At 36.7% G+C, this 27706-nt stretch overlaps 2 protein-coding genes across 5 annotated transcripts in view; both read right to left on the bottom strand.

The window, feature by feature from the left end:
* Nucleotides 1–15539, bottom strand: part of LOC127934236 (endosome/lysosome-associated apoptosis and autophagy regulator family member 2) — a 39717-nt gene extending 24178 nt beyond the window's left edge. For both annotated transcript variants that reach the window (XR_008147733.1, XM_052531469.1), the window contains exons 1-21: nt 15330–15539; nt 12852–12972; nt 11961–12132; nt 11362–11509; nt 11160–11249; nt 10284–10389; nt 10040–10192; nt 9219–9307; nt 8889–9069; nt 8640–8768; nt 8359–8449; nt 8012–8114; nt 7214–7351; nt 6855–7118; nt 6183–6356; nt 5922–6105; nt 4734–4830; nt 4486–4587; nt 3888–4014; nt 3457–3635; nt 3184–3355 (exon numbers count right to left, since the gene is read on the bottom strand). Coding sequence is in view for 1 of the 2 variants with exons in the window: in XM_052531469.1 (XP_052387429.1) it covers nt 3184–3355; nt 3457–3635; nt 3888–4014; nt 4486–4587; nt 4734–4830; nt 5922–6105; nt 6183–6356; nt 6855–7118; nt 7214–7351; nt 8012–8114; nt 8359–8449; nt 8640–8768; nt 8889–9069; nt 9219–9307; nt 10040–10192; nt 10284–10389; nt 11160–11249; nt 11362–11509; nt 11961–12132; nt 12852–12972; nt 15330–15524 (3015 nt within the window). In the remaining variant the exon portion in view is untranslated. The remainder of the gene's footprint in view (nt 1–3183; nt 3356–3456; nt 3636–3887; nt 4015–4485; nt 4588–4733; nt 4831–5921; nt 6106–6182; nt 6357–6854; nt 7119–7213; nt 7352–8011; nt 8115–8358; nt 8450–8639; nt 8769–8888; nt 9070–9218; nt 9308–10039; nt 10193–10283; nt 10390–11159; nt 11250–11361; nt 11510–11960; nt 12133–12851; nt 12973–15329) is intronic.
* Nucleotides 15540–16779: 1240 nt separating this feature from the next.
* Nucleotides 16780–26745, bottom strand: LOC127934238 (transmembrane protein 53). Of its 3 annotated transcripts, XM_052531475.1 has the most exons (4): nt 26663–26745; nt 26207–26289; nt 18612–19102; nt 16780–17188 (listed from the first exon to the last, which is right to left on the bottom strand). In XM_052531475.1, exons 3-4 carry the CDS (start codon nt 19087–19089, stop codon nt 16827–16829), a joined length of 840 nt encoding a protein of 279 aa, XP_052387435.1. In that variant the 5' UTR covers nt 19090–19102; nt 26207–26289; nt 26663–26745; the 3' UTR covers nt 16780–16826. The 3 variants fall into 3 exon arrangements, with proteins under 3 accessions (XP_052387435.1, XP_052387433.1, XP_052387434.1); XM_052531473.1 differs by lacking the exons at nt 26207–26289; nt 26663–26745 and adding an exon at nt 20107–21103; XM_052531474.1 differs by lacking the exons at nt 26207–26289; nt 26663–26745 and adding an exon at nt 20111–21103.
* Nucleotides 26746–27706: the final 961 nt, after the last annotated feature.

Raw genomic sequence — 27706 nt, 5'->3', positions numbered from 1 at the left:
AGCTACATCTGTCAAACTGAAAGACAAATGACCTGCAACAGATTTCTGGAACACTACAGAAACGCTGTTATATTCACACATAAGTTTGGTTATGAAACCTAGATGCCTTCAAAGACAGTTTTTAATGCAACGCTGACATGCTCCCTACGCAAAAGCTGTTCTAAACAACAATATCCTGCATTTTAAAAACACGTTTTGGCAAAATGTAAGGCAGCATCACATACATCCTCTGTAAAGAAAACAAAAATGGAAAGAATTATGACATAAGCACAGTGAAAAATCCATCCAAAATGGCAGATCCACTGAGCTGAAAGAAATGCTGGCTAAAATGTACATATTTAATCAATACTGAAAGGCTATTTTACCCAATATGTGTGTATACATTGCTTATTAGCTCAATATTTTGTGCCATTAGATTTGCAACATACTGAGTTCCTCACAAGTACAGGTCGATGTTATATCAAAATAGAGCCTATTTACTATGAAAACATATTCCTATTCTTATTGTGAATGATTCATGTGTACATTTTTCCAAATACATTTTTGTTGTCATCTGGCATTTTAACCACATCATAACTTTCTCTACCTCTGGAATCATTTCACTACAAAATATGTAGACTGTATGTAAAACAACAACAACAACAAATCTTTAACGCTCAAAGACCCAAGCATTGCTATTTATTTTATTTTTTTCTATTTTTATTTTTTCATCGTTTGGCAAAACATAGTATTTATAATTTGATACTTAAACTTTTGAATTTAAAAGGAAATTCAGCACACAAATGTATCTAAAAAATTAAATATTTCAACCTGTAAAATCAGCATTTTTAAATGTGTTCATCTGAATACAAATTGATTAAATAATTAGTAGGCTACTAATTACAGTAGTATTAGTGTGTGTGTATATATTATATATACACATACATACATATGCACATGCACATACACATGTATATACATACATATATACACATACATACATATACATATACACACATACATATATACACACACACACACATATATACATATATATATATATATATATATATATATATATACACACACACACATAAGTCAGAATTTTGAAGTGGATCAAAACCTTTTATCAACGTTGTCCAAAAGTACCAAAAGTATTATTGTCTCAGGACAACTTTGATAAACTTTTCTGATCCACTTCAAATGTTGATTACTGTAGCCTATATGACATAAAAAAAAAAAAATTGTAGAAAGCAGCAGAAATACGGTACAAAAATATATTTGTAATGTTAACTAATGAAACCTTATTGTAAAGTCTTACTGCAATTTTGTCCACCAAAACTAGTTGTTGTGATAGTGTTGTGATAGATAACCCATATTTAGCAAACCTATAATTTGATCATTCTATACAAATATTGCAGTTGTTCTGCGCTGGGTCCCTGAGGGTAAAAAAAAAAAAAAAAAAAAAAACCACTTAGAAAACCCGGTCCAAGCTGATTTAGGCTGGTCTTCCCTACTGGCCAAGCTGGTGTTTCTAGCTGATTTGCCTGCTGAGAAGTGCCCAAAACCTCTCTAAAACTTGCCTGAGAGTGCAGTCAATATATATATATATATATATATATATATATATATATATATATATATATATATATATATTTTTTTTTTTTTTTTTTTTTTTTTGCATGATTGATTAATTCCTCTCCATTTGGACAGATTATTCTCTTAATTAATTTCCCTGATAATTACAGGACCAAAACTGACTCCATATACTGCTGGAAATATGAGCACATTCCCACCGGCGGTCATACAGCATTTTTCAGGACTGAACGCTTGAGACTTAAAACTTAAAGTGCCAATGTAAGTTCTGAAGAGTGACACTTGAATACAACTCGCTCCCTCGCAAACTCTCTTCTAATTGGCCGTGAACACAGTGTGACACCACACATATGCCAAAGCAGCTCAACAGTCTTTAATCTTACAGATGTTTCTAGAAGTCCCTCAGCGGCTGAGTTAAACATCAAGACATATACACATCCTCCCTCACGCAGACTCACAGCTAACTTTCTGACTGCATTGGCTTCTCGCGTGGAGTCTTAGAGGGAAAGACGAAGGAGAGAAAAATATATAAAAATAGAGTACAAGGAGAGTTGAACTTAGGTCATTTCATCAGATATGCAATGAAGAAACTGCGGGGTGTTGAAGAGAAATCATTAAGAACTTGAAGCATGTTTTTAAAAACACTTCCTCGATTGTCCAGTAGAGGTCACTAGACAATACTCTACTTGTCAAAAATGTGAAATAATTCAGATTTTATTTTCAAATGTTTTTAAAGAAGACTCCTTTGCTCACCGATGCTGCATTTATTTGCTCCAAAATAGTCAAAATGTAATGTTGTGAAATATTACAATTAAAAAAAATATATATATATATATATATATATATATATATTTTTTTTTTTTTTTATTTTACATTTTAATTTACTTAAATGCAAAGCTGAATTTTCAACAGTCTAGTCCAGCCTTTAAAGTCACATGTTCATTCAGAAATCATTCTTATATGCTGATTAACTGCTCAATTATTATCAGTGCTCAATTATTATTCTTCGTTTTATTATTATTAAATATTTTTATGGAAACTGATTTGTGATGAATAGAAAATGTGTCTTTATTTGAAACGGAAATTGTTTGTAACATTATAAATGTCTTGACTGTTACTTTTGATCAATTTAATGCATCCTCAATGAATAAAAGTATTTTTTTAAAGTCTTCCCTCAAACTTTTTGAAAAACAAAAACAAACCCCCTTGCATTCCTCCTCTTCTCTAGCATCTAGTTGTCAAATAAGTGTTACAAGTTTTATATTACAACTCTCATTGCTTTTTGTTCTTTTTTTAAGTTGCTTTAGATAAAAGTTTTGCTATATGTGTACTTGTAAAATGTAATGTAAATGAAGAGTTATTCTTGCTGTTCTGTTTGGAGCGCCACAAACACGATCTTTAAAAAAGTAGTATAGCAATGTAGTTCAGTGCTGTTAGTGTATAATTTCCTCAATCAACTTATGTTCTTAAAAACGGAGTACCTGTTTTTCTGAGTCTTATGCCTCTTTAATAAACAAAATCAGAAAAGGGCTGAACTCTTTTTAATTTGGCACCATTTACAATGTTTATTTCAAGGAAAGCATTTAAACCTGCTGTGGTTCAGCTAACCTTGGTAGCGACAGCCTTCAGCTTAGCCAGAAGAGAAGACTTGTTGGCATAAACCACTTCTTCCTCTTCGTTCTCCTCTCCTTCTCCTTCCATAATGGCACAGCTGTCCGCTATCGGTAACTCGCACTCTTTATTGGCCGACATCACAAGTTTGGAATACTTAAACTCTAGCCTATCGGAGCACAAAGATAAAGGAGCACAAAGCTTATTAGCAGAAACAAACAGAGATGGTTGTAGATCTCCAAAAACTAAGATAGGTCACAAGAATCCTACTTTTTGTTCTTCTTCCAGAAGTAGCAGGTCAGGGAGACGAGCAGAATAGCACTGCACACTCCAAGCCCAGCGCCCACCTTCAGCCAGAAATCAATCGTCTCGCATGGAGACGTTCTCTTCAGCGGGAGAGACAGCCCTCCAGTACACAGCCGAGGTTCAGTCCATACAAACACTGTGTCCTTAGAAAGAGGATCCACATCATGCTGTTAACTTCTGAAGAAAACAAACGTACCCTAGAAAAACTAGGGTGCGCACAAGTCACAACAGATGCTATAGTAGACTGATTTTATTACTTACATCAATAAGGATCAGCCTATTATTCATATCGGATTTAAACTATAGAATACCTTGCAGTTCCCTATTAGGAACACAAACATTACAGACGATGCTATATACACAGTAACGCATCAGTAGAAGTATTGAGAGAGTACCTGCACTCCTGCCTTACAGGCTCCTTCAATGGCGTGGTAGTTGATCGCAGTGCAGCGTGGACACGCAGTAGAGCTCTCCCACAGGAAGTGGAACGTGCAGCCGTCACAGGTCCCTGCAGGACACTCACTGACACAGGACAGAGGAAGTCAATCTAAACTGGAATTGGGCTACCTTTACAATACTGTCATGTGTTTTAGTAATCTCCCTGGAACACAATTTTGACAGAGGGGAACCCGGACAGAGGAGAAAACTATGAAAGGAAAAGAAAGGGGCTACTTTTGATTAGCAATAGTACAAATTTTTGTTTGAGACATGGCAACCCTAACTGAAAACCCTCTTAATGACTGTAAAAAAAATCTGATCTTATACACTGCAAGCTGTTCTCTAATATATTGGCATTATTAATAATCCATAGACACACACCTTTGGTGATAAAATAAATGTTACCAAAATAAAACAAGACAAATAAATCAGCTCAGTGGGCCTGCGGTTAGGTGATTTGGTATGGCATGATGGGAGATGCCCTGTGCCAAATTTAGACTACATTAACAGCAGAGTACTTGTTTTGTGTGTGTGTGTGTGGGTGTGTGTGTGTACCTGGGTACGGAGATGTCTCCCTTCGCTGTCTTCTCTGGGTTACAGCGCAGTGAAACCACTGCATTCCTGCCTCTCGGACAGGAGCTTGTGACCTGTGAAGATCTTAACAAATAAAATTTGTTAAACAGGTTATAGATGATAAAGCCAAAAGAACAAACATCACACTTTATTACAAAACCCCTAAAACTCCAGACAACAATATATGAGAGGAAGTTTAAGAGGTAATTTGATGACGTAACTGCCAGTACCGATAGAAGAAGTGGATATCTGGGATTCTCTTGGATGCAGATGGAAATAGTTCTGGTCTGGCGGTTATTCCGTTAAGTGATTTCTCCACTGTGGCTCCTGTGACACATACACAAACACACACACACACACAACCTGTCTTAGAGGACACATGGGGGTGACAGGCAGCACAGCAGGAAGTGCTCAGTAAGCAGGACCACCCGTAGATTCAAGTAATTAATCGCATTTATCACTAAACAAGTTTTATACCTTAGAACACAGATGACAGGCACCGTGTTAAATTATTATAAAGAAACAGAAATCTACAGCACATTTTTATTAGCTGGAGCTTCTCTAATATTAATGGCTACGAACAGCAAATATTCCTAATGTCAGGATGCTAGGATCTTTTAATGAATACATGAGTTTAACATATAAGATCCAAGGTTTCTATTTAAATGTTGCATTCCATCTAGGTCCCAATATATGTATTGTTGCTATAATTCTGTAATTTTGTGTGAGATATAAAAATAATGTATAAATATATAGAATTCTTATTTTTTTTAAATCATTATATAAGTTTTTTATAATATAAGAAAAAAAGTATAATTCATATTTCATTCAATATTTAACTATTCTATAAAAAAATATTAAATATTACCTATTTTCTTGCAGGAATGTTGAGGTGTAACAGGATTACTTGCGTGCAAAAGTGTGTGGAGAACACTATTAATTTGTTTATTGTATTCACACACACAAAAAAAATATATTTAACTCTTATTCAAATTTTACTCGTATAAAAAAAAAAAAATTAAATAAAAAGTAAGAACAAAAAATGTACACTGCATGAAGATGTTTTATAGTTGCAACAGTCCCCAAGTGGTCTTCTCATTAACAATAGCAGCGCAGACAATGTTTTTGCTCATAGGTGATATTTCATACTTATTGAGCTTTGATGATTAAACTGCAAATGACTTTAGTAAAAAGCCCATTGGGATTTAAATTTTTATTAAATAAATCGTTAAGGAAGCTTTTCTCCATTATTTACTGGAAATGGAAAGTCTGTTAAACATTTAACTGATCTCATAAATTACAACATTAATTTTGGCAGCCTTATTAGGAAGTAATTCAAATGGATGTGCTAGTCACACTATCAAGAACTGTAAATATATATTTTTGGTTTTAAATTTTTAAATATGAAATGGTCGCACCCTGAAAAGTGTCAGCCAGGCTAATGGACTGAGAGGATAGAGCCGTTCTTAAGCCCCGCCCATCGGATGGGATAATCGTTGATTGACAGAGAAACGCCTCCACTGAACTGCCCTGCTGACCACCTCCAGCGTCCTCATTGGGCAGGTTTGTGACATTATCTCTGCAGACTGCAGTCTTGTGACCCTGATAAAAGACAGATGAATGAATAAACCACATTCTTGTGATGTAATTTCTGCTCATCTCAGGGGTTGGTGTCGTACCTCAGCTCCACACAGGCTGACATTGAAGAGGTGGTAGTACTCTGTGCCTTTGGCAGTGAAGCTGGGCCCGTTCATGAAGGACCCAGTGGAGGTCAGTGCACTGAAGTCATACTGAAGAGTCCGACTCTGGTCAGTGTATGTGAACGAACAGTCACTGAAACACACACTGTGCTCCTAGAATTTAAACATTCAAGAGAGAAGCGTCACACACTTCCTAGTTATTATTCCTGAAGCACTTTCAGTAATGCCTGTTTTCTCAACCACTAAGCCATTTTGTCATTTTATCAATTTGCATAATGACTTAAAATAAAAATAAAAATTTTAATGTCATATAACAACCCTTCATCATATTTTTTTTCATGAATAGTGCTAAAATATCATTAGCCAGACTTTTGAAAACATTGCATTATATTACAAATTGTTTAATTTGGGAGAATAATTCATAATCATGATTTTATAAGTTATAATAGGAAGTTTCCGATAGCACGTGAAGACAGCAGAGAAGCGCTCTCGCTCAACACAGTGGAGTGAATCCCAATAGAAACCCATAGAAAAGGCCAGGTTTCATTACTTCTGTTTATTTGCATTTAGCAATAGTAATAATAAATAGATAGTTAAATTATACAAGTGTTACTGTGCTACCCCAATACAGAGCAACAACAGTTGAAATACCTTGTTGCTTTTGCTACCTGGCCCACACAGCTGGCACGCTTCTTTGCCATAGATGTGGTGCCCAGATAGGACGGTGTTAGGAGGGCACTCTTGGCACTGGTTGGTCTCTTTATCAATGTAGTGTCCAGCTGGACAGGGCACACAGGAGGAGCCGGTCTGCTGAGACTGCAGGGCACACGCACGACACACTGATGCCACTCCATCCATGGCGTTAGTGAGAGTCACAGAGTAAATCTTCACCATGTCATTTACATACTGACGCACCTGATGGACAGTGGGAATGAACATCGACTACTGTCATTCTATGTACAATTATTTTATTTTTATCAGGGTGTGTGGGCGCGTGCATCTGTACTCACATCAGCAGCGTGACTGGTGCGTTGAAAAGCCCAGGTGAACGTGACAGAAGAGTTCTCAGTTATGACGTGTGTGTAACTCTGTTTGGTTTTACTCCCGTCCCATGATTCAATGACATTTGTGCTCCTTCTGTCCACATCCTGGAGCAACAACAAAGTCAATAAAAAATAAATTAAAGGCTGAAAGTCTAAACTCTGATAGTGCTAAATTAAAAGGACATTTTATTTCATCTTTCTTATTATTTACATCCCAAATCTCTATGACTTTCTTTCTTCTGTGAAACACAAAAGATATATTCTGAAGATCTACATTCTTTTTTTCACAGAAGATAGTGAATAATACAGGTTTGGAATGACATTCATTTGATGATTTTTTTTTTATTAATCTTAATTTTATATTGGGTGGACAATGTCTTTAAAAGGTACACCAGTAAATTCTTCATCTCGTGTGAATGTGCATGCTTTTGAAATATTATACACTGTGTCATTAGAAATTGTAGTCTATTTTCTATATAATTAATTATAGCAAAATTGCAGTAAGTAATTTAATCTTTGTTTTTTGCACAAACACATACCCTAACCATAAACCAAAACATAATCGAAAAAAAAAATTATATATAAGTTTAACTTGTAATGTATATTTTGCACATTTCTATTGGCAGAAAGGGTTAATGTGGGGGGGGGGGATAAATGTCATGAAAGCGATAAGTTAAAAGTACCATCCTTAATAAATTATTGTAAGTGCACCTTTAAAAGCAGATAAAAACAAACTGCCGTAAAAAGCATCACAAACACACTCACTTCCATGAAGTAGAACTCGCAGTCAGTCGAGCAGTTGGTTTCAAACTCAAAAGTGATCCGGCCGTACTCACCACCGGATGCTCCTCGAACTGACACAGGCAACCTGATACAACAAACAAGACAGACTCACTGCTAGACAGACAGCACAGGTTATGTGAGGACAAACACTTCTATATACACAGCGAGTTCTTTGATAGAGTACCAAAGGGCATTATGTTCTTCCTATACCAACTCACACAATGTACAGAATTTTAACCATGCTAATCTTACAAGGCTTTAATGAACATTATGCCCAGGGGGCAGCACTTGAATAGTTGTGTGGAGGTGGTCAAGTACTTAAAACTCACTTGAATCCAGGAACAGCGAGATTTAATATGAGATAATCGTTATCTGAACGACCTGCCCCTGATTGTACATGACCACCCGCTGCTTCCCAACCTAAAACACACAAAATGTTCAAGATATGAAAGTATTATTCACAGATGTACACATAAAACGAGAAGAACATTTGTTAGAAAGGTCCATTTAAATAGATCAGTGATGCAACAGCGACACCTAGCAGCAAAGAAGAGCATTGCAGCCATATCCCCGTAACATAATACCACATCACACTCATGTAATCTCTCACCATTCAATCCATCACAATTGTTGTTGGCCACGTTGAAGCAGGATGTGTTCATGTTGGCAGGCAGCACGTTCCACCACTTGTACTCATACCCGAGGACAGGCTCTGTGCCAGCTGGACAAGGCTGGCATGCTACAGATGCCACACAATCCATCTTTAATATCTTTTCGCTGTTTATTTGTATGCTGTTCATGCTTGTAGAAATAATCATGTTTCATATGTCCTTCTTAAAATGTTAGGATGATGTATCACCTTTGACCCCATCAGAGTAAGTCCCGGGTGGGCAGGGAGAACAGGTAGCAGTGTCGTTGTTATAGAAGCCGGGATTACAGGGCGGACAGGGCTCACGCTGACCAGTAGGTGGCAGTGTTACTGCGCCAGCAGCAGCTTCCAAACAAATCTGAGGCTCTACCCACTTGTATATGACCTGAGTCTATGAGAGAGACCGAATTAATGTACTTGTATTTTTTAAATTGAAAAACATTTGACCACATTACTATGCGTGTGTGTATGTAAAAAGAAATGTTACTTATTTCATCTGAAATACAGTGCTAGTTGTTTTTCTTTTTTCTTTTTTTTTACCTTTCCATCTTTATCACAGGTGCTGTATGTCTGGATATAATCTTTTTCGGAGCATGGCGGTCTACTTTTGCACGTGGCAGAGCCTTCTGCTGTTAAAGATAAAGAAGAGTGAAGAGTCTGGAACTGGAAACAAGCCTCACACAAGCAAAACCATTCAAAAGGTTAATAAAAATAATAGGTTCATATAATATGAGTGAAGGCATGTTTGAGGCTTAAATAAGTGTAGAAGGAGATGATAGTTGTGGAGTTTTTCTCATCCTGATGTTAATTTCTTAGTCCAAATTAGGTCTGTGAAGCTTTGGGATTGGTTGATTCCTTATATTTCAATTCAAAAACAATTTGATTTGATACATGCGATTCAATATAAATGAAATTCAACAACTGAAATGATGAAAATAAAAGTATTGAAATATTTGCCTAATGTATTTTAGACAAGTAAAACAAAGAGTAAAGTCAATTTGTGTAAATATGCCTTTATGTTTGAGGAAGAAACAATAATGTGAATTTTTAATCATATGAAAGTGAGGAAATTACACAGTTCTCTGATGTTTGTTAATGGTCACGTCATGCATAAATGTGTGTGTATTTATTTTAGAATTATGATTTTTATTATTTAACAAATTATCAACTTTCATTAGCTTTGATCAACTTATGAACACCCCTCAGGTCCCTCACAAACCCAAGTTTTGGAAAAAGTGAATTAATGAGTTTTTTTTTTTTTTTTTATGTACTACAAGGACATATATCTGCATACTGCAGTTAGGCCTACGCATTCACTAGAATTCAGTTTATGTGGCATCTATATGCATGTGTGCACTTACAGGCGAAGTGTGTTTTGGAGTTGCAAGGCGTGCAGGAGCTGGCCCCTCGGCCAGAGTACGTGTCCCGTGGACAGGGCTCACAGGAGGAGGAGCCCGGGGCCCTACTGAATGTCCCAGGTTTGCATGGAAAACATTCTGATGTGTACGCCACACCTGAATGAGAAAAATGCCATCATATAATCTTTCAACAAGGCGTAATTACTTCAAATTAAAATGGAGAATTTCAATATCAGCACATCCTGACCTTCAATCCGTATGTTCTTCATGATTACAGGTTTGACTGCTTTAGAGCCGAGTGTGACTCTAGTAGTTCTCCAGTACAGGATATTAGTGCCAGAATTCAGATTCACCTGATCATACCAGGATTAGAATTAGAATTAAGAAACAGAATTGCAAACAAAATTACTAATGTATGTACACTACTGTTTTACCTTTAAAACTTTTTTTGGAAGAGGTTATTACTTTTATGTAGAAAGGATGCATTAAATTGACCAAAAGTGATAAAGATTTCCAAATTGTTACAAAAAATGTTAAATAAATTAATCCTGAAAAAACTGCATCATGGTTTTTCACAAAAATATTAAGCGGTTTTCAACATTGATAAAAATGTGAAATGTTTCTTGAGCAGCAAATCAGTAATAAGAATGATTTCTGAATGATCATGTGAAACTCAAGACTAGGGTTGTGGCTCTAATTCAGCTTCGCTTCACATAAGTAAAAAATTACATTTTAAAATATACTCATATAGAAAACAATTATTTTATTGACATTTTCACTGAATGTTTTAAACTTTCGTATGGTAGTGTTCCAAGCATGAGTGTAAATACAAATATAAATACAAATATAAAAAACTAACAGAAAACATTATTGTCTACAGCCGCGAGAGGGCGCTCTATGCTGCTCATTGCTCCAGTAGTCTACACTGAGCAGCATAGAGCGCCCTCTCATGGCTGGAGACGGTAATGTTTTCTTTTGGTTCTTGGTTCTAAATAAATGCGACTTCTAGTCCAGTTCGACTTATATATGTTTTTGTCCTCGTCACAACGTATTTTTGGACTGATGAGACTTATACTCAGGTGCGACTTATAGTTCAAAAATATGGTAAGTGTTTTTGACTTACAATATGTGTTCCCCACTCTCCATGAGTAGTCAGTTTGATCCATTTTCTATTTGACTCCTGGTCCATCTCTTGGCACTGATCGTTCTGAATCTGTCATAAAAAATAAAGAAAATTTGATTTGTACAATACAGATTAGATGCTTTGGACGTCTTAAATATCTTGCACACAAACATTCCAGAGCCAAAATGGGATCCAAACTTACAAAGAACTCAAAGAAGATGCTGTTATCCACATACTGGTAGTCAAAGGACACTGACCCCGGCTTCTTCAAGTGTACAGTGTAGATCAGAGATACGGTACACTCATCTCGGTTGGACTCCAGATACGAGCCCTGAGCAACCCACTTTGCACTAAATGCATAAATACAAAACAACACGCACATACTTTGGGCACTACAGTCTTAAGTTATATAACAGGATAGAAATAAAAGATTGGTTTAATACTCATTGTTTCATGTCCCTGGAAGTGTGTGTGTGCCTGTGCGAATAAGTCTGTGTATGCTTAAATCTGAATATGTGCTGATATTAAATGAAAATATAAGAGGGAGTACAGTGTTAGTTGTAATTACTTTGATAAGAATAAGACATTGAAAACTTGGGAACAATCATTTATGTATATCTGACTGGTTGTAAATAAAACTGTATCTTATATGCATGTTGTCCTTTGTGCATTTGGACTTTATTTCTATTTAGTGTTCGATAAATGAAGAGAATACACAAGCAATACCTTTTAAACACACCAAATACAGAAAGCCAGACAATCTTTAATACTGTACCCGATGACTTCCTCAAAGGAACTGACCTGCTGCAGGTGGACGCATTCTGTCCGCTGGGTGCCAGGCTGCTGAATCCAGGAGGGATGTCGTCCCACTCATCGAAGCGCAGGCCGCTGCCCAGCGAGTAAGTGCCAGCCGCACACAGAGTGCACTCCTGAGCAGACATCTCCAGAAACTCCCCCGCCTTGCACGAGAATGCTGCCCGAAGGACGGAACCAAATGTACAATACTGTTTATGCCATACTGACCAGTTCAATCACTCATCCAAACAATTATTACAGATCTGAAATCAGTTAGGCCATAATATTCGTTTTATAAAGTTTTTTTTTAGATCAGGCTAGGTTTTTCAGGACATTCAACAGATTTTAAAAGCTTTTAACTTCCATAATGAGACACACTTTTAATTGAAAATGACTAATTAGCATGAAATAAGGTGATGAGTGGGAGCCTTTTTATACATAGCAATCTCACAGAATCATGAACATTTTTACTGGTTAATAATTTTTTTTTTTTTTTTTACCTGTGTACTCTTGGTCAGAAGGAAAAGTAATTTTAGAGGCAGGGAATATTTATGAATAATAATAATGTGCAGAATAAGACCACAAAATGTGTTTATAAAGTTAGCTGCTTTCATCCATACTACATGATGACTAAAATCGAATACAGGGGCCGAGGACTCGGAATGATTTCTCAGGGGCCACTGAACACATTCGGTCCAAGAAGAAAACCCTCTGTGCTGATAAGCGGTGACAAAATGCTGTTCAAACACACACACTTGCTATTTAAAGTGCATGCAATCACATCAGTGCACACATTTATGCATGAACAATGCAAGTTTATATAGAGGTTCATTTCCCAACATCTCCTCTCAGTTAAAATCAAACTTCCTGTCTGTCAAAAACACTGTGTTAACCTACTGCAGTCGGTGCCATGCACAGGGTCTGGTAGTCCTGTGCACTCTCCTGGATTCAGAGGGATGGCCACCCTCCATCTGGACCCAGTGCTGTCACACTCTGTGTACTGAAAGTAGTAGTCCGCCTGCGAAAACAAACAACACGTCTAAATTTAACAAGATACTTGTGTTTTGTGGGTGTGAAGTTTGGCTGTAAAAGAGTTGGGCATTTGAATATACTGTGGATTTAATGCAGAGGACAGTGAACATGACTTAATAAATGCATGAGTCATCTCGTCCGGAGTCTGCGGAGGACGCACCCTTTCCATTCCAGGCATCAGCATCAGTGGGGTTTCAACTGGAAACCAATTCCCCTTCACTCAACAAGTCTGTGTTTTGAGTCGGAGTTAGACTCGACCAAATTAGAGAAACATCTCATTTATGATCAAACTGCGGTGTATGTTCATATATAAAGCACATTAATAACCTAATTTGCTGATTTTGCTGAGCTGTAACCTTTTTTTTGTGCCAAAATGCAATAGAAAACATCCAAATCATTAATGTTTTTACATCACATGCCTGCAATTCCTCCAGCACTTACTGAGTGACTTGGAAGGAAAGGCAGCCATCAGGAGGAAGCTGATAATAAAACCCAGAATGCCCTGCGGGTCAACATACGGGAGGGCGGACTGAAAGACTGCTCAAAACAGGAGCTAGTCTCAGATGTTACCATACAAAACCCTAATGCATTACCACAGATACAGTATTAATAATGTGCCTCTGATGGCTATAATGGCACAATGCATTACAAATCATGCAGTAAAATCAATCTTTTTGTACTTTTCTGTAGTTGAAAAATTAGCTATGTTATGAGAATCAAATATGACACATCAAACTTCTGAGGAACCTTTATTTTTTTAATCTTTCAATCATCTTTGTATTGCATTATGTATTTTGCCCCCCCATGATAAAACTACACAGCTTTGATCATAAAAGTATTTAAATCATTAAGACATTGACAGATATAGGGTGAAATGTTATTCATTATATGACATTTATATCCATTTGTGTAAATAGCCTGCTATACTGTTTTTAAGATCTCATTGATTGCATCTTCATCAAATGGCATATTTTTGCTCAATTTGAGCCTCTAAATAAAAAATAGGTGTTTTACTCTGAGTATGATCTCCATATTGTCCTATTTAATATTACAGAAGTCATAAAAGCCTGATGTGTCAAATATGATAAAAAATAAAAAAATAAAAAGCTTGATATATTTAATATGCCAGGCTTTACCGGATAATGTAAATAATTAATGTGGCCTGAGAGAACCGTGTACAATTACCAACTGATTTTTATGAATGCATAAGTCAAATAGTTCCAAATCTGCAATAATTTTCCTTATTCATAGCCAATAACTGCAGTCAATCTTTTAGGTTATGGGACATGCAGGATTTTAACAGTCACAGTTTTTCCATGCACAAAGGCCAGAGGAGGAGATGAGCTCTCATTGAAAGTGGTTTCAGCGAGGCTATTCTTAGCATCATATCACCAGGCTCTTCAGATGGGCACGCAGGGCTGACCGTCTCGGTCAAAAGCTCCACTTAGCACGCCACTGAAACCTTGTTCATCCATTACCATAACATTAGACATAAAACACACACCCTGGCTGGATTCTCTCCGATTATTTCAGTGATAAATGCATATTTAAATGGGATGCCCATCCCAAACAGCAATCTGACACCAATCAATACACAGCGAGACAAAAAGCATATCAGCTTCTTAAATCAATATGAATCTGAAAATCTCAAGATGCATTAGTATAAAAATGCCAAACATTTGATACAGGAAACATATAAACTATAATACTGTGTGAACTAAAAATGCCTAAAAAAATCTGATTTCAAAGAATCTAAATGTATATTCAGAGCCACAAAAGTTCTTTCCCTCTTGGCTGAAGGAACCCCTGAAAAGTATTTCCACTTCTTGTAAGAATTTATGACTTCCATTAAGCACTCCAAAGCTTCCAGAGATATGATTTAAGGCTCCTCAGGAAGCCTTTTGCAGAACTATCGTTTGTAAACGTGTTTAGATTTGTCAGTGTGACAGTCTGATTCGTTTTAATGTTACATATTAAAGCAAAAAAAAAAAAAAGTCACAAGTAACAATTGAACGGAGCATCTATTCTAAATGTTTCTATAAACCAGCTTTTAGTACTTTATTCAGACAGTCTACTTCTCATTGGTTACGGTTATCCAATCTGTGTAGAGTATCTGTCGCACCTGTTACTTTGGTTATTGTAAGGTGTGACAACCTCATCTTGCTGCACGTGTTAGTAAAGTAAATCGATCCAAAAAGTGCAAATAAATGTATGCCAAACAGTCAAAGATGCTTTAAAAACAACCCGGCGTGTGCACAAACATATATATGAACTGGACGAGTGCATTTATCGCAAAGAACGCTGAATATGAACGCAGAAACCCAAGCGGGAATGACCTCTCACCTCTTCACACTGGCGCAGGTGAGCGGCTAATGCCGCGGACGCGCTCACGATGAAAATGTAACATATCCACGCCGAATAATGCAGTATAAAACAGCTTCGTTGGCGGACAATGCTTCTCCTCGTGCGTTCCATCGCTTGCCGACTGGAATAACGGGACCGTCCCATCATATCAGCGAGCGACGTCAACAACGTCATCTGACGGAGCCGCTTTGAAGTCTTATAAATGACGTCACAGCGGGATCTTAAATCATAGTAGCCTACATATACACTCGCGAAGAGTTTTATACTTTTGGGGTGAACATCAATTATTTCTATAATCAACCACCGTAGGGTCATAAACATAACAATATTTGTAATATATTCGAAAACATCGAAATAATTATTAACTACTTATTAATACTAAAATGGTCCATGTTATTTGTCAACTTTCCAATAATATTGAATTGTGTGCATGTCTAAAACAGATGATTGCATATTAAAATGCTAGACTTCTTAAAGAACACACAAAGACACACACACATTAATAAGAAAGATTTATTTGACTTTTGCAAGATGAAGCAACAAATAAAGTAAAAACCTTCATTTTTGCATTGATGTTTTGTAAAGCAGAACATTTTGATAATTTGCCATGAACGTCGTTTTAAAATATTCAAGTTGGCATGAACTGAAGAATAACATTACACACTACAGAATAGAAAGTGAAATGTAATATAAAAACGAGGTATCACGCTTTACTGTATTTACCATATTGTCTGCATAGGTACCTGATCAATACCAACTTTACTTAAAACACTTGCCATTTCTAGAAAAACAACATTTGATAGGTTTACCAAGATTGTGTCAAACAGTGGATTATATTTAAATATATTTTTTATTTATTATAAATTCAGATTTGGTCATTGAAAAAAATATGCTATTTCTGTAGATTCAAAAAATAATTAGTCAGGGCTGTTTCCTTTTGAGGCAACAGATAAACGATCAAAGGACATGTACTCACATAGATGTTATAAATTAAGTTGTTACATAAACCATTATTCTCTATTAACAAAAGGTCTAATAAAACATGTTGAGTGTTATTGAGGAGTGCTTACGGTTTATAAAAAAAAAGGATAAAAACTGTTTTGCATTTCAAGATAGACTGTCATTTTGAGGTCCAAACAGATGTTGGACAAAGTACAGGAACTTCAGATTTTAGTGCAATGAACCTAACTGGACGCATATCAGCAGACTGTATGCAGTATCGCACAACCCCAACATCCCAGTGCTACGGTCTTCAAAAAGAGCTCAGAATCTTCTATTGGACCAGGTAGGAATATTTGGCTGAAAAGGATTTCATGTAGTCACATCAATATAAAAAGGCTGAAGAAGTCTGAGAAACTAAGACATCAATTTAACATAGTACCACTTGAACAAAGAGCATGAGAATGTCCGAGACATTAAAACCAGGCACTTCAGCCAACTTAGACGTTTAATGAGACAAGTGACAGCCTTCAGAATTCACATTTTGGCCTTCAGAGGCACCATGTTAAGAGACTGCACAAAGTTCTCCAGTGTGGACAGATAATCCTGAGGGTGTGTGCGCAGGTGACCTGCATGAACCGACTCTTTCCACTTCTTGCTCTCAACAATTAGGCCATGGCTCCTCCAGAACTCCACCATCTTCTCCAAGCTCTCGTAATCGCACAGTGCATCATTTTCAGAGTAGAAAAAAAGAGAAGGTGCCGTCACAGGAGTGTTCCAGAAAACATTGATCGCTGAGCTGAAGTAGCCAACCGTCTGATTTTTGAAGACACGAAAGTAGAGAAGGCTAGTGGACTTCACGAGACCTTCCATCCGGGGAAATATGGTTTTGCCCAGACCTGGACAACAAACAAACCCAAAACAATTAGGTAAGATATTTCAGTGAATAGAAAATCCATCAGGATGAATTGATAAAAATTGATGAAACTGGGATCCATGCATTTATTTAGTCCAGATTGGATTACTGTAAATCTCTATATTTGGGGCTGTCTGAGTATTTGCTTTCACGGCTGCAGCTGGTGCAGAATGCAACAGCCAGAATGTTGACTGGCACCAGGAAATGTTCCAGTATCTCTCCGACGCGTGATTCTTACCATTGGCTCCCTGTTGAGTATAGGGTGCAATACAAGGTCCTTTTAATGGTTTTTAGAGGCTTGCATGGGCTTGTCCCTGCCCTGTATATACACTTCTAGTTTGTTACAGCTTCATTGTGCTGCCAGACCCATAAGATCATCTCAAAGTTTCTCGGCTAAAAAATAAGCAAGATATATTATTATGTGTATTTGCGGCACTAGGCCTTTGGAATAACCTCCTTCTACATATTAAATCCTGTGACTCAATCAAGTGTCTTAAATCTATGTTCAGGAGTACTCTCTTCTCTGCGGCTTTTAACAGTTTTTAATTACATGAGGTTTGTTTAGTGTTTTGTGCTTTATGGTTTGCGTGTCCTTCTATGTTTTGTAATTCTGGGTCCGTTAATCACTTTGGTCAACATGTGTTGATTTAAACAATGCTATAGATATAAATGATTGATTGATCAATCAATGAGATTTATTTTTAAAGCAATTTATACTTTTATTCAGCAAGAATGCATTACATTTTTTATTTTTTTGCTTAGTTTGCCTGGTCCTGCAACTTATAGTCAGGTGTGACTTATCAAAATTCATTTGACACGAACCAAGAGAAATGAACTAAGAGAAATGAACCAAGAGAAAACATTGTTGTCTACAGCCGTTAGAGGGCGCTCTATGCTGCTCAGTGCTCCTGTAGCCTACACTGAGCAGCATAGAGCGCCCTCTCGCGGCTGGAGACGGTAATGTTTTCCCTTGGTTCTTGGTTCTAAATAAATGCGACTTAATAGTCCAGTTCGACTTATATATGTATTTTTCCTCATCATGACATATTTTTGGACTGAATAATTAAATTAACTTATCAATACTGTTTATTTCACAGGCTAACAATAGGACGATATGACTATTGAGCATATCGCCCTACACTAATAAGAAAAGTTTGGTGCAACAAGTAGGCTAATAATCGCTTTTTATATATATTTTTTTTGTTTTATAAACATTTTTATTGCAATGGCATGGAGTGGTTTCTAATAATGACATGATATAAATATAGTCATACTGTACCATGATGCATGATTCTGATCATAACATCCACCCCAAATCATTAGCAGTGCATGTATAGGCAGTAAGATATATATATATATATATATGTATATATAAAAACACTTTACATTACTATCTCTGTACGTACCGTTGGCCATATGCTCCAGCGATCCCATGACAAGGCTGTCGTAGATTTGACCCCTGATTCTGTTTGTCAGGCCTTGGTAACGCTGTGTGTCATTGGCCACATGAACAAGCACCTGAGAAAATGTGTATGCACCTATGGAGAAAGCATGGACCAGCAGGGGGCGCTGTGAGAAGCGCTCACTCTCTAATAATTCCAGCACATGACCACCATACTCCAACCCCCAGCGGGGCCACAAGAACTGGCTCACCTCACTTTCCACGACAAGCACATCAAAGCCTGTGCGAAAGTAAATATCACAGTACTTGGCAATGGCCTGCGGTTTGGAGCCCAGCCATGGCAGCAACAACAATATGGGTTTAGGTTGAGCAGGTGACACAGAAGCCGCGGGAGTCCCAGTGACATCATTGGCGAGAAAGGTGATGCATTTACTGATCTTGTGAGCTGTGACCCCAGCCGTGGTGGCCGCTCTGGAAAGCATGATAGCAGGTGAGCTAAAAAAAAAAAAAAAAAAGACACAGTGGAAAGAACAACAGATCACTTTTATTAAAAGTAACAGCTGACAAACTTACACGTCTGCTGGCGCCAAAGAAATCCACTCAATACCATTTGAACTCTAGAAATCTGTCTTTAAAGAAATATCTAACTTTCTGGATGAATGATATACTATACTCTGGTAGTTTTGGTCACAGACTAAAAGCTTTTAAACAAAGTATTTGATAATGTTGACATATTGTGAACTTCATCTTCAATATAAAACTGAACAATGCACTTTCTTGCACAATGCAAGGTCAAAGAAGAAATGGCAAGTGTTTGCTCCATGACTCTTAAACTACTGTCTAGCTGACAATGACCTCTGAACACAATGAGACACTCCTATCATGACGCACAAAATATTGGAAGTAGGGATGTTCATTTTAACCGGTTAACAGTTAATCAACCTTTAAGAATTTTGACTGATTAATACAATCAGTTAAACGGTTTAAATTTATTATTTCACACCACTATTTTCAGCACTTTTAATCCAATTTAAATGCTGTTTTTAACGAGGAAAAAAAGACATCGAATAACCACTATAACCAGTAGATGGCAGCAGAGGAGCACTTATTAGTCATTCATTTCCACTTTTTTGCTTTAGATTTTGATATCATAAAATCACTATTTTCACTAAATTTGCAACTTAATCACTCAAAGAGCATTCCTTCAGAAATCGCTAGTTGTCAGACAGTTCAATATGATAGGATACTATAAGAATAATGGAACAGTTAATGAGTACAATATATATAATTTTTTTCATATAAAAAAAATATATATTTTGCTCGTTACTGTTTTGAATAAAAGTACATTTTGTAAACTGCCCAACTCATGCTCAGTGCTTTGCTGTCAAATGTTAATACCAAGAAATAAACATGTAATAGTATTATTACATGCCTAGAAAGTACACAGTGGAAAGAACAACAGTTCACTTTGATAAAAGTAACAACTGACTCAAACTTACTCACGTGTCCATTTGTACCAAAGAAATCCGCTCAATGTCATCTGAACTCTAGAAATCTGCCTCTTAAAGAAACATCTAATCTTCTGGAAGAACGACATGCTGTATTGCCTTAATTCTTGCATTTGTTTTAGTAAGATCTGAATCTATTAAAGCAGAGTGTTTCTGAGCCCTGCTACTCAGACACTGCTAATTTTGGATGTGTTCACAATGTACTTGACAGACCATGGTTAAGAAACCCTCTCCCCTGGGAGGGAGCAATTTACAAATTCATGAAATGTTAAATACTTAAAGTGCTGCACCATTAAACTTTAATAAATAACAGTGAATATAAAATAACACCTCTGACCAGGAGCGATAGCAGTCTGAATTACATTAGTGAGTTCTGGTGACAGACCACAAGACTTTAGACGTACAGTATTTAATAATGTTGACATTTTGCAAGAACTTGATCTGCAAATATAAAATTGATCATTCTGAACAATGCATGTTCTTAAGCTTGTCATTTGTGCATGTCAGATTTCAACAAACTATCAATTAAAATACATAAAAATCACATTTATTTGCAGTGTTAAATTTGTATTAACTTATTGCCCCCTTCTTTATTTTAGCCTGGTATAGTTCCAGAATTTTACAGCCATATTTAAATATGCTAATTTTTTTGTTTAATATATATTTTTAATAATTTCATAACTCTGTTAACAGTTTTGAGAACTCTACTGTAAAAAGCCACGTCATTTTCAACATGTTTGCCCCATCTAACAGCAACTGACGTTTTATAGTCATAAAACTCACAAAGAGGCATTACAAGGTGCTATATCCATATGAAAGGAATTCAATTTTTGCGATTAATTGCTAATGCTTTTATCATGCAATACAGTAGTGGTCGACCGATATATCGGCCGATATTTGTCATTTTTCAAATATCGGCATTGGCCAATAAGTTTTTCTGCTTGGCCGATGTGTTTGAGGTGGCACTTTTATTTTAAAAATATGATTCCCAATGCACAGAATACTGAGAATACTGAGTGCCCTGTTGGTTACAATATTTATTTACTTTCTTTTTAATTATTTTGATTACATTTTTATTTGTCAAAAATACTGTCATGTAAAGATATCGGCATCAGCTGTCAAAAAACACATTTCGGTCAACCACTAGTATACAGTATTATAACTGACTTGTCATATCACTATTTAGTTGCAAAATAGTGTTCTCATCCGTGCTTGTTTACATGAGTGTGCAGTGGTGTTGTGCATTGTGACCAGTTGATGGGAAACAATGCATTCAAAAAATCGGAATAATTTGTAATAAATAATTATTCACTGTATTTTGAAGTGCCTACAATGTTCATCATTGTGATATCACAATTACGAATACCAGCACAAGCTGCACATTATCTAAGTTGCTGTTATTTAAAAAAAATTGACTGAACAATCTTATGTAATGGAGGACATTCAAAATATGTAGCACACCAGGGGAACTCCAGCTGCAGGATGGACAAATACAGATGAATGTGTGACCAAAGAAAAAATGGCACAAGTTTGTTCCAGGACTCTCAAATTAATATCAAGCTGACTTTGACCTTCCAGCACAAGTGAGAGCACAACACATATTGCAAACCTTGCACATGCTCTCACAAGACTAATCCATAAATCCACCTACTAGACTTAATGACACTTTCTATTCCAGCTTTAATGATGTGATGCATCATTAACATGTTGGTATCTAAAGCACTGTCTATACAGCGCTGTTTCTCTGTCCTTTTCAGTGCATGAACCGTAATATAAATGTTTATGAAACGTCTATTAAATTTTTTTTAAGAGAGCCTTAGATTATCATAACCCAATGTAATATAGATCGAATATCATAACCTAATGACATATTTAATGCAAACTTGATGAAAAAGAAACGAATGAATATGAAACGGCAACAGAAACTTGGCTGAAAGTTCCTGTAACATAGTAATGTATGAACTGCTCTTTTTTTCTTTTCTTTTTTTAATAATAGTTTAGGAGAACGAATCGTTCTCGTTGACATAATCCATCGAGTCCTATTCCAGTTCACTGGAATCCCTCCATCCATAGCAGCACATGTGCAGCTCAGTTAACCGGGTGGCTCTGTGGACGGGTTCATCCGGTCAAAGAATGACTTAACCGTTCTTGAACGAAATGACTGACCCGGTACATGACGTTCTTGAACGTTATTACCGAACTAGAACATGTCGTTCTTGAATGGAATGTCTGAACTAGAACATGTCGTTCTTGGATGGAATGTCTGAACTAGAACATGCTGGAATAGAAAGTGTCATTAAATCCATTTAGTCTTGTGAGAGAATGTGGAAGGTTTGCAATATGTGTTGTGCTCTCACTTGTGCTGAAAGGTCAAGGTCAGCTTGATATTAATTTGAGAGTCCTGGAACAAACTCATGCCATTTGTTCTTTGGTCACACATTCATCTGTATTTGTCCATCCTGCAGCTGGAGTTTCCCCGTTGTGCTACATATTTTGAATGTCCTCCATTACATGAGATTGTTTAGATAAAAGAAAAAATTTAAAATAACATATACTTAGATCATGTGCAGCTTGTAGACATGTGCTGGTATTTATAATTGTGATATCACAATAATGAACATGAACAATATTATTATTGTAGGCACTTCAAAATACAGTGAACAGTGGCAGTTTCTCCATTAGGGCGATTGGGCGACGCACAACCAAAGGAAAGGGAGGGATTTTTTTATTTATTTTACATTCAACCAAAGTGTCACGCTAGCTTTCACAATTCTAGACTGTTTGTGCTCCCTTTAAATAGTCCAATCATCGTCGAGTCGCGTTTTTTGTAGTATCGACCCCTTTTCAGTCCCTCCAGAAAAACGCGATTATGCGATCGCTTGATTTAATGCATAACGTTAATCAGCCAAAGGCCACATATTTATGCGGGGTCGCAATTTTTCAAATACACCGCTCTTTTGCCGCATAAATTACCGATTTCAGAAAGCAAAATATGTGGGGCTAGCATGATTTCATAATCCCTGTATTTTCGTTGCAAAAAACTCAAGTAAAGCGCCATTTTCCCCTATTGCCATGGGAACCTTATGAAGTGACGTAATTACATGACGTGAACATCATCTGAAAACCCCGCGGTGAAACCAGGGTGAAACTTGAAGTGCACAAATCATTCTTATTTGCCAACAAAAATAAGCGCAAAAGAACACGCGAAGCAGTTTCCCGATTTGTTACATGACTGTGGAGCCAAATTATATTGCAAGAACTTGCGAAAACTGCGGTTTGATGAAATAGAAAAAAAGGTGATTCCCCCAACACCCCCTTCTCACTAGGCTACTAACACTGTTGTAGTTTCATTCAGAAGTTGATGCAACTTTACAGTTGTAAGATTGCACTTTTTTGTTACAGAACAGTACCCAAAAAACTTAGTTGTAATTATATTAGTAGTATGTAAAATAATTTACGTTGCAGTAAGAGATTGCAACTTATATATTCTGTGATTTAGTATGCTCGCTTATCATAGGAAGTAATAAGAAATTATTCATTACATTAAGGTATAGCCTAGTGAGAAAAAGGTGTTGTGGGAATCACCTTTTTTTTTGTCTTTTTCATCAAACCGCAGTTTTTGCAAGTTCACGCAATTTCATTGCATAAAATTGCAAAATTATTCTGCATATTCCATCGCATTTTTTAAGAAAACGTGCCGTAAAATCAAGGATTTTTGCCCGCAACAATCATAAAAAAAATTCGCGTTTTTCTGGAGGGACTGCCTTTTTGGCCAATTTCTGTCAAACTGAGAATCACCCCGAGTGCTCTCATAGGCCCCATTTACACTGCATGGTTCAAGTGACCCAAATCCGATTTTTTTCCTCTCATGTGGCACAAATCGGATATGACTGGTGAACATGTAAGCAGGAAAAAAATGCATGGATTCCGATGTTCTCAGATCGGATTCAGGTCTCATTCATATGTGGTAATAAATCAGATATGAATAGGATACATGCATTTGCGTGTGCCATGTAAGCAGACAAATCGGATATTCCCCAGTAAATGCGAGTCGTAGGCTACGTCATTAAAAAAGTGACGTCAACTCAGGTGGACACCACCAACTGAGATCACATGACTTATAGGCGCGAAATTAGCCCAGGCTGCAACAAGGGCTCCTCTTTTTTCTCCGCCGTACGAGACCAATGTTTTGCTGATTTTTTTTTTTTTTTTTTTTTTTTTTGACTTTTCAAAATATTGTGGAAAGCAAAACACTGTATCATTTTAATTGCATCTGCATCCATTGTATTTCGTGCTGTTTTACTTCCTTTCCGGGTCAGAACATCTACATTTGGTAGTTTCAGCAGTGTATTGTGTAAATGCAAAAATCGGATACGGGACACTTTTAAAAGATGATGTAAGCGAGTCGTCAAAAAAATCGGATATAGTCAGAAAATTGGATTTGGGCATCAAGACCTGCAGTGTAAATGCAGCCATAGACTTCCATTTCAAAGATCTTTTTTTTTTTTTTTCGAACTGCAGGTACTGCAATGCAATCTCAATGAGTTCCCGGAGGGCTAACCCTAACGTGCTTTCGTCATCGTGCGTAACCTTAAATTGTGCAACGACTGGTGGGAACAGTGACATCCAATAATATTTAAAAACTATTTTGAATTTTAACAACAAGAAAAAAAATGAAAAACTACTTTATCTTTATCAAATGTAAAAAAAAAAAAAACGGAGAGATGGGCACAGCTATCCCTTTGTCAGCTGAAGCGGTGGAGAAAAAGGCTAATAGGCTGCGAAGTAGCAGACGTTTTATTCTGCTGCATTTTGTTCCATCGCGAGAGGACAACTACAGGTGTCACCCAAATGCATCATCTCTCGGAGAAGCTAAAAAAAAAAACACGAAACAGCAAAGATGCCTATGTGTAGCTGGTTCAACAAAACACAACCAGAGTAAACCTGTTACATATGGATAGTACGGAGCAGTGTAATATAAGTGAGGAATGTGATATAAATGAGCAGTGTAATATAAGTGAGTTGTGTAAACAGAGATTTATGTGACTTCAGTTATTTCTTATTAAACTGAAATCGAAGTAAAAAGTTTTTCTGGAAAAACCACATCCTGGCGTCAGTCTTCATATTCTGCTGAATTGTGTTAACACGCATATAGAAACATAAGGAGAGCAAGAGATTGATTTCCTAATGTCAGTTTATTTTTAAGTAATACTATAGTAGTTCAGTTTCTTTTACATCTTTAACTAGCCGTTAATTTATCAATTGAACGGGTGACCTTTCCTCATTAATCGAGCAAACATTTTATTGTATTGCCTATGTGTCATATCCCTTTGTTCCAACCCGAACTGTGCAAAAGGTTCAATAAATGGTTCATTATGTAGTTTGCCATCATGCCATGTGTGTGTCCAATGTGTCGCGTCACTTAAAGTGGAAACGCAAAGCAAGCAACGGCGAATAAATACCTGTATTCAGTGCTGTCATGTTTATGGTCTTATGGTGCAAAGGTAATCTTATCTTGCCTGTTTTGTTCTAGTATGCTTATTCAGTCTTACGATGCATGTGCTCTAAAAGGTCAGTGTCAACATGTCGACGATCTCACTCGTGTTTTGATCCAAAACAAACACCCGTCTCAAAATAAACCACGATCATAATTCCTGATCATCAACTGATGTCTGGATGATGGTGATTATGATATTTGATGCAGAAAAATCACATTAAATCATGCTCATTAAAACATGCTAACACAATTAGCTGCCTTTCTGAATAATTTAACAAGTTCTAACGTCAAAACAAAAGCTTAGGAAAATGTTCAGAAGATAGGCTTGAATTTTGCTCCACTTTACGCGGAAATAGTCAGCTTTTCATTAAATTTAGCATTCTGTTATAGTTTTGGAGAGGTTAACGTTAACGTTACTTGTTTATATAGCTAGCTTTCGCGTTAGGTACGCCAAATTAAATGATAAAACCATAACAACTCAACGACTTTTATTTTACATAAACCATCTCAGATCTCTACTGGACAAACTAGGTGTTAACAAACTAGCGTTATACGTTTAAAAAAATAAGGAGCACGATTATGAGCGTGTTTTACCTGCTACGGACAGGACTGGCGAGCTGAGGCAGATACTGGCGGCGTTCACGAGAACCGGTTGGGGACGCTCTGCGCGTGACACTCTGCGACGGGCGCGAGCAGGGGAACAAAAAATAAAATAAATCGGATAAATAAACATAAATACATATATAAAAACTAGTGCACACGTTTTAAATCAGGAGTATCAAACTCAATTCCTAAAGGGTCAGAGCCCTGCAGAGTTTGGATTCAAACCTAATCAAACACCAACTATGATCAAGTCCTTCATGCTTTTTGGAAAATACATGATATGTGTGTTGAAGCAGAACTCTGCATTACTCCGGCCCTCCAGGAATTGAGTTTGACACCTCTGTTCTAAACAGTGTGGTATTAGGGTAAGGTTCACCAAACTCTTGTCCTACAGAGTTTAGCTCCAACCCTACTCAAACACACATGAACAAGCAAAAAAGGTCTTACTAGGTATATCTGAAACCTCAAGGCAGGTGTATTGCAGGACACCCGCCCTCCAGGACCGAGTTTGGGGACACCTGTATTAGGGCAAACGCAGGATGTGCTGTTACAGTAAATGCTCTTAACCACCAGCAGGTGGCGTAGATTAATAATGGTTTCTCAGCAAGCACATTCATCCAGCTGTGAAGGGTTGAAACCTAGATGAAACTCGACTTCAATTCAGTTACCTTGAACCGGTTCTTTCGAACGTTTCTTTTTAGTGAACCGACTCAAACAAACTGATCAGTTATTTTTGTGTCATTACATAAATCTGATACCCCAGCGTCATGTTTATACATTAAAAAACACTTAAATACATTAAATCCATATGTACTGTACGCATATTTTCTATGAAGTCAGGTGTGACCACTTTTATAGCCTATTCAAAGACTATCCTGCAAGCTGAATGAGTGGCAAAGCCCTTCAGTAGGTATGGGTACAAAACATTTGGAGAAAAATCCCTACATTCTATCAAACAATTAGAAATTAACTAAAGGAGTAAAATCATTATACATGACCACCATTCTAATCAAGTGACAGTAAAACTGCATAAAATATAAAAGACGGACAGAATTGGGTGTGAAAATGCTACTTTATATTTTTGTGTATTTTCTTATGTTTTTGAATAGTATTACATCTATCTACTCGCGACTTGTGTTTTCATTTTCATTTTATAGGAAAAGTTAATGATGGTCAAAGCATATTTGCATTGGCAGGGTACAAATATTATTTATTTATTTAACGTCAAATACAGTATAAGCTTCAGTGTGAATAAATATCAAAATAAATGTAGTTTTTTTTTCAGTTGTTCTGGACTGTGGTCTGAATCTTGGGGTTAGGTCTTCATCTAGTCTTGACTTCAATTTGTGCACATTAAAAAACAGTTTCTCCTTTGAATTGACAGATTTTGTTTCATTCTTTACTTGATGAATCTGATCATCATAGCCATGCATTTGAACTGTTTCTGCAGAATGTGTGCTGTATAGTGCTGTCTTGTTTTTAGTGCTGTCT

This window comes from Carassius gibelio, chromosome A18 (assembly GCF_023724105.1).
Source record: "Carassius gibelio isolate Cgi1373 ecotype wild population from Czech Republic chromosome A18, carGib1.2-hapl.c, whole genome shotgun sequence".
NCBI classification, from domain to species: domain Eukaryota; kingdom Metazoa; phylum Chordata; class Actinopteri; order Cypriniformes; family Cyprinidae; genus Carassius; species Carassius gibelio.
The sequence above is the reverse complement of the archived record's forward strand: the minus strand, read 5'-3'. Positions and strand labels throughout refer to the sequence as shown.

Coding starts and splice junctions, on each gene's coding strand:
- LOC127934238 (XM_052531473.1), bottom strand. CDS start 20,228: ATGCAAGAATTAAGGCAATACAGCATGTCGTTCTTCCAGAAGATTAGA. Junction 19,103..20,106: donor TGGTACAAATGGACACGTGA/GTAAGTTTGAGT, acceptor TTTTTTTTTTAG/CTCACCTGCTATCATGCTTT. Junction 17,189..18,611: donor GCTGGAGCATATGGCCAACG/GTACGTACAGAG, acceptor TTTGTTGTCCAG/GTCTGGGCAAAACCATATTT.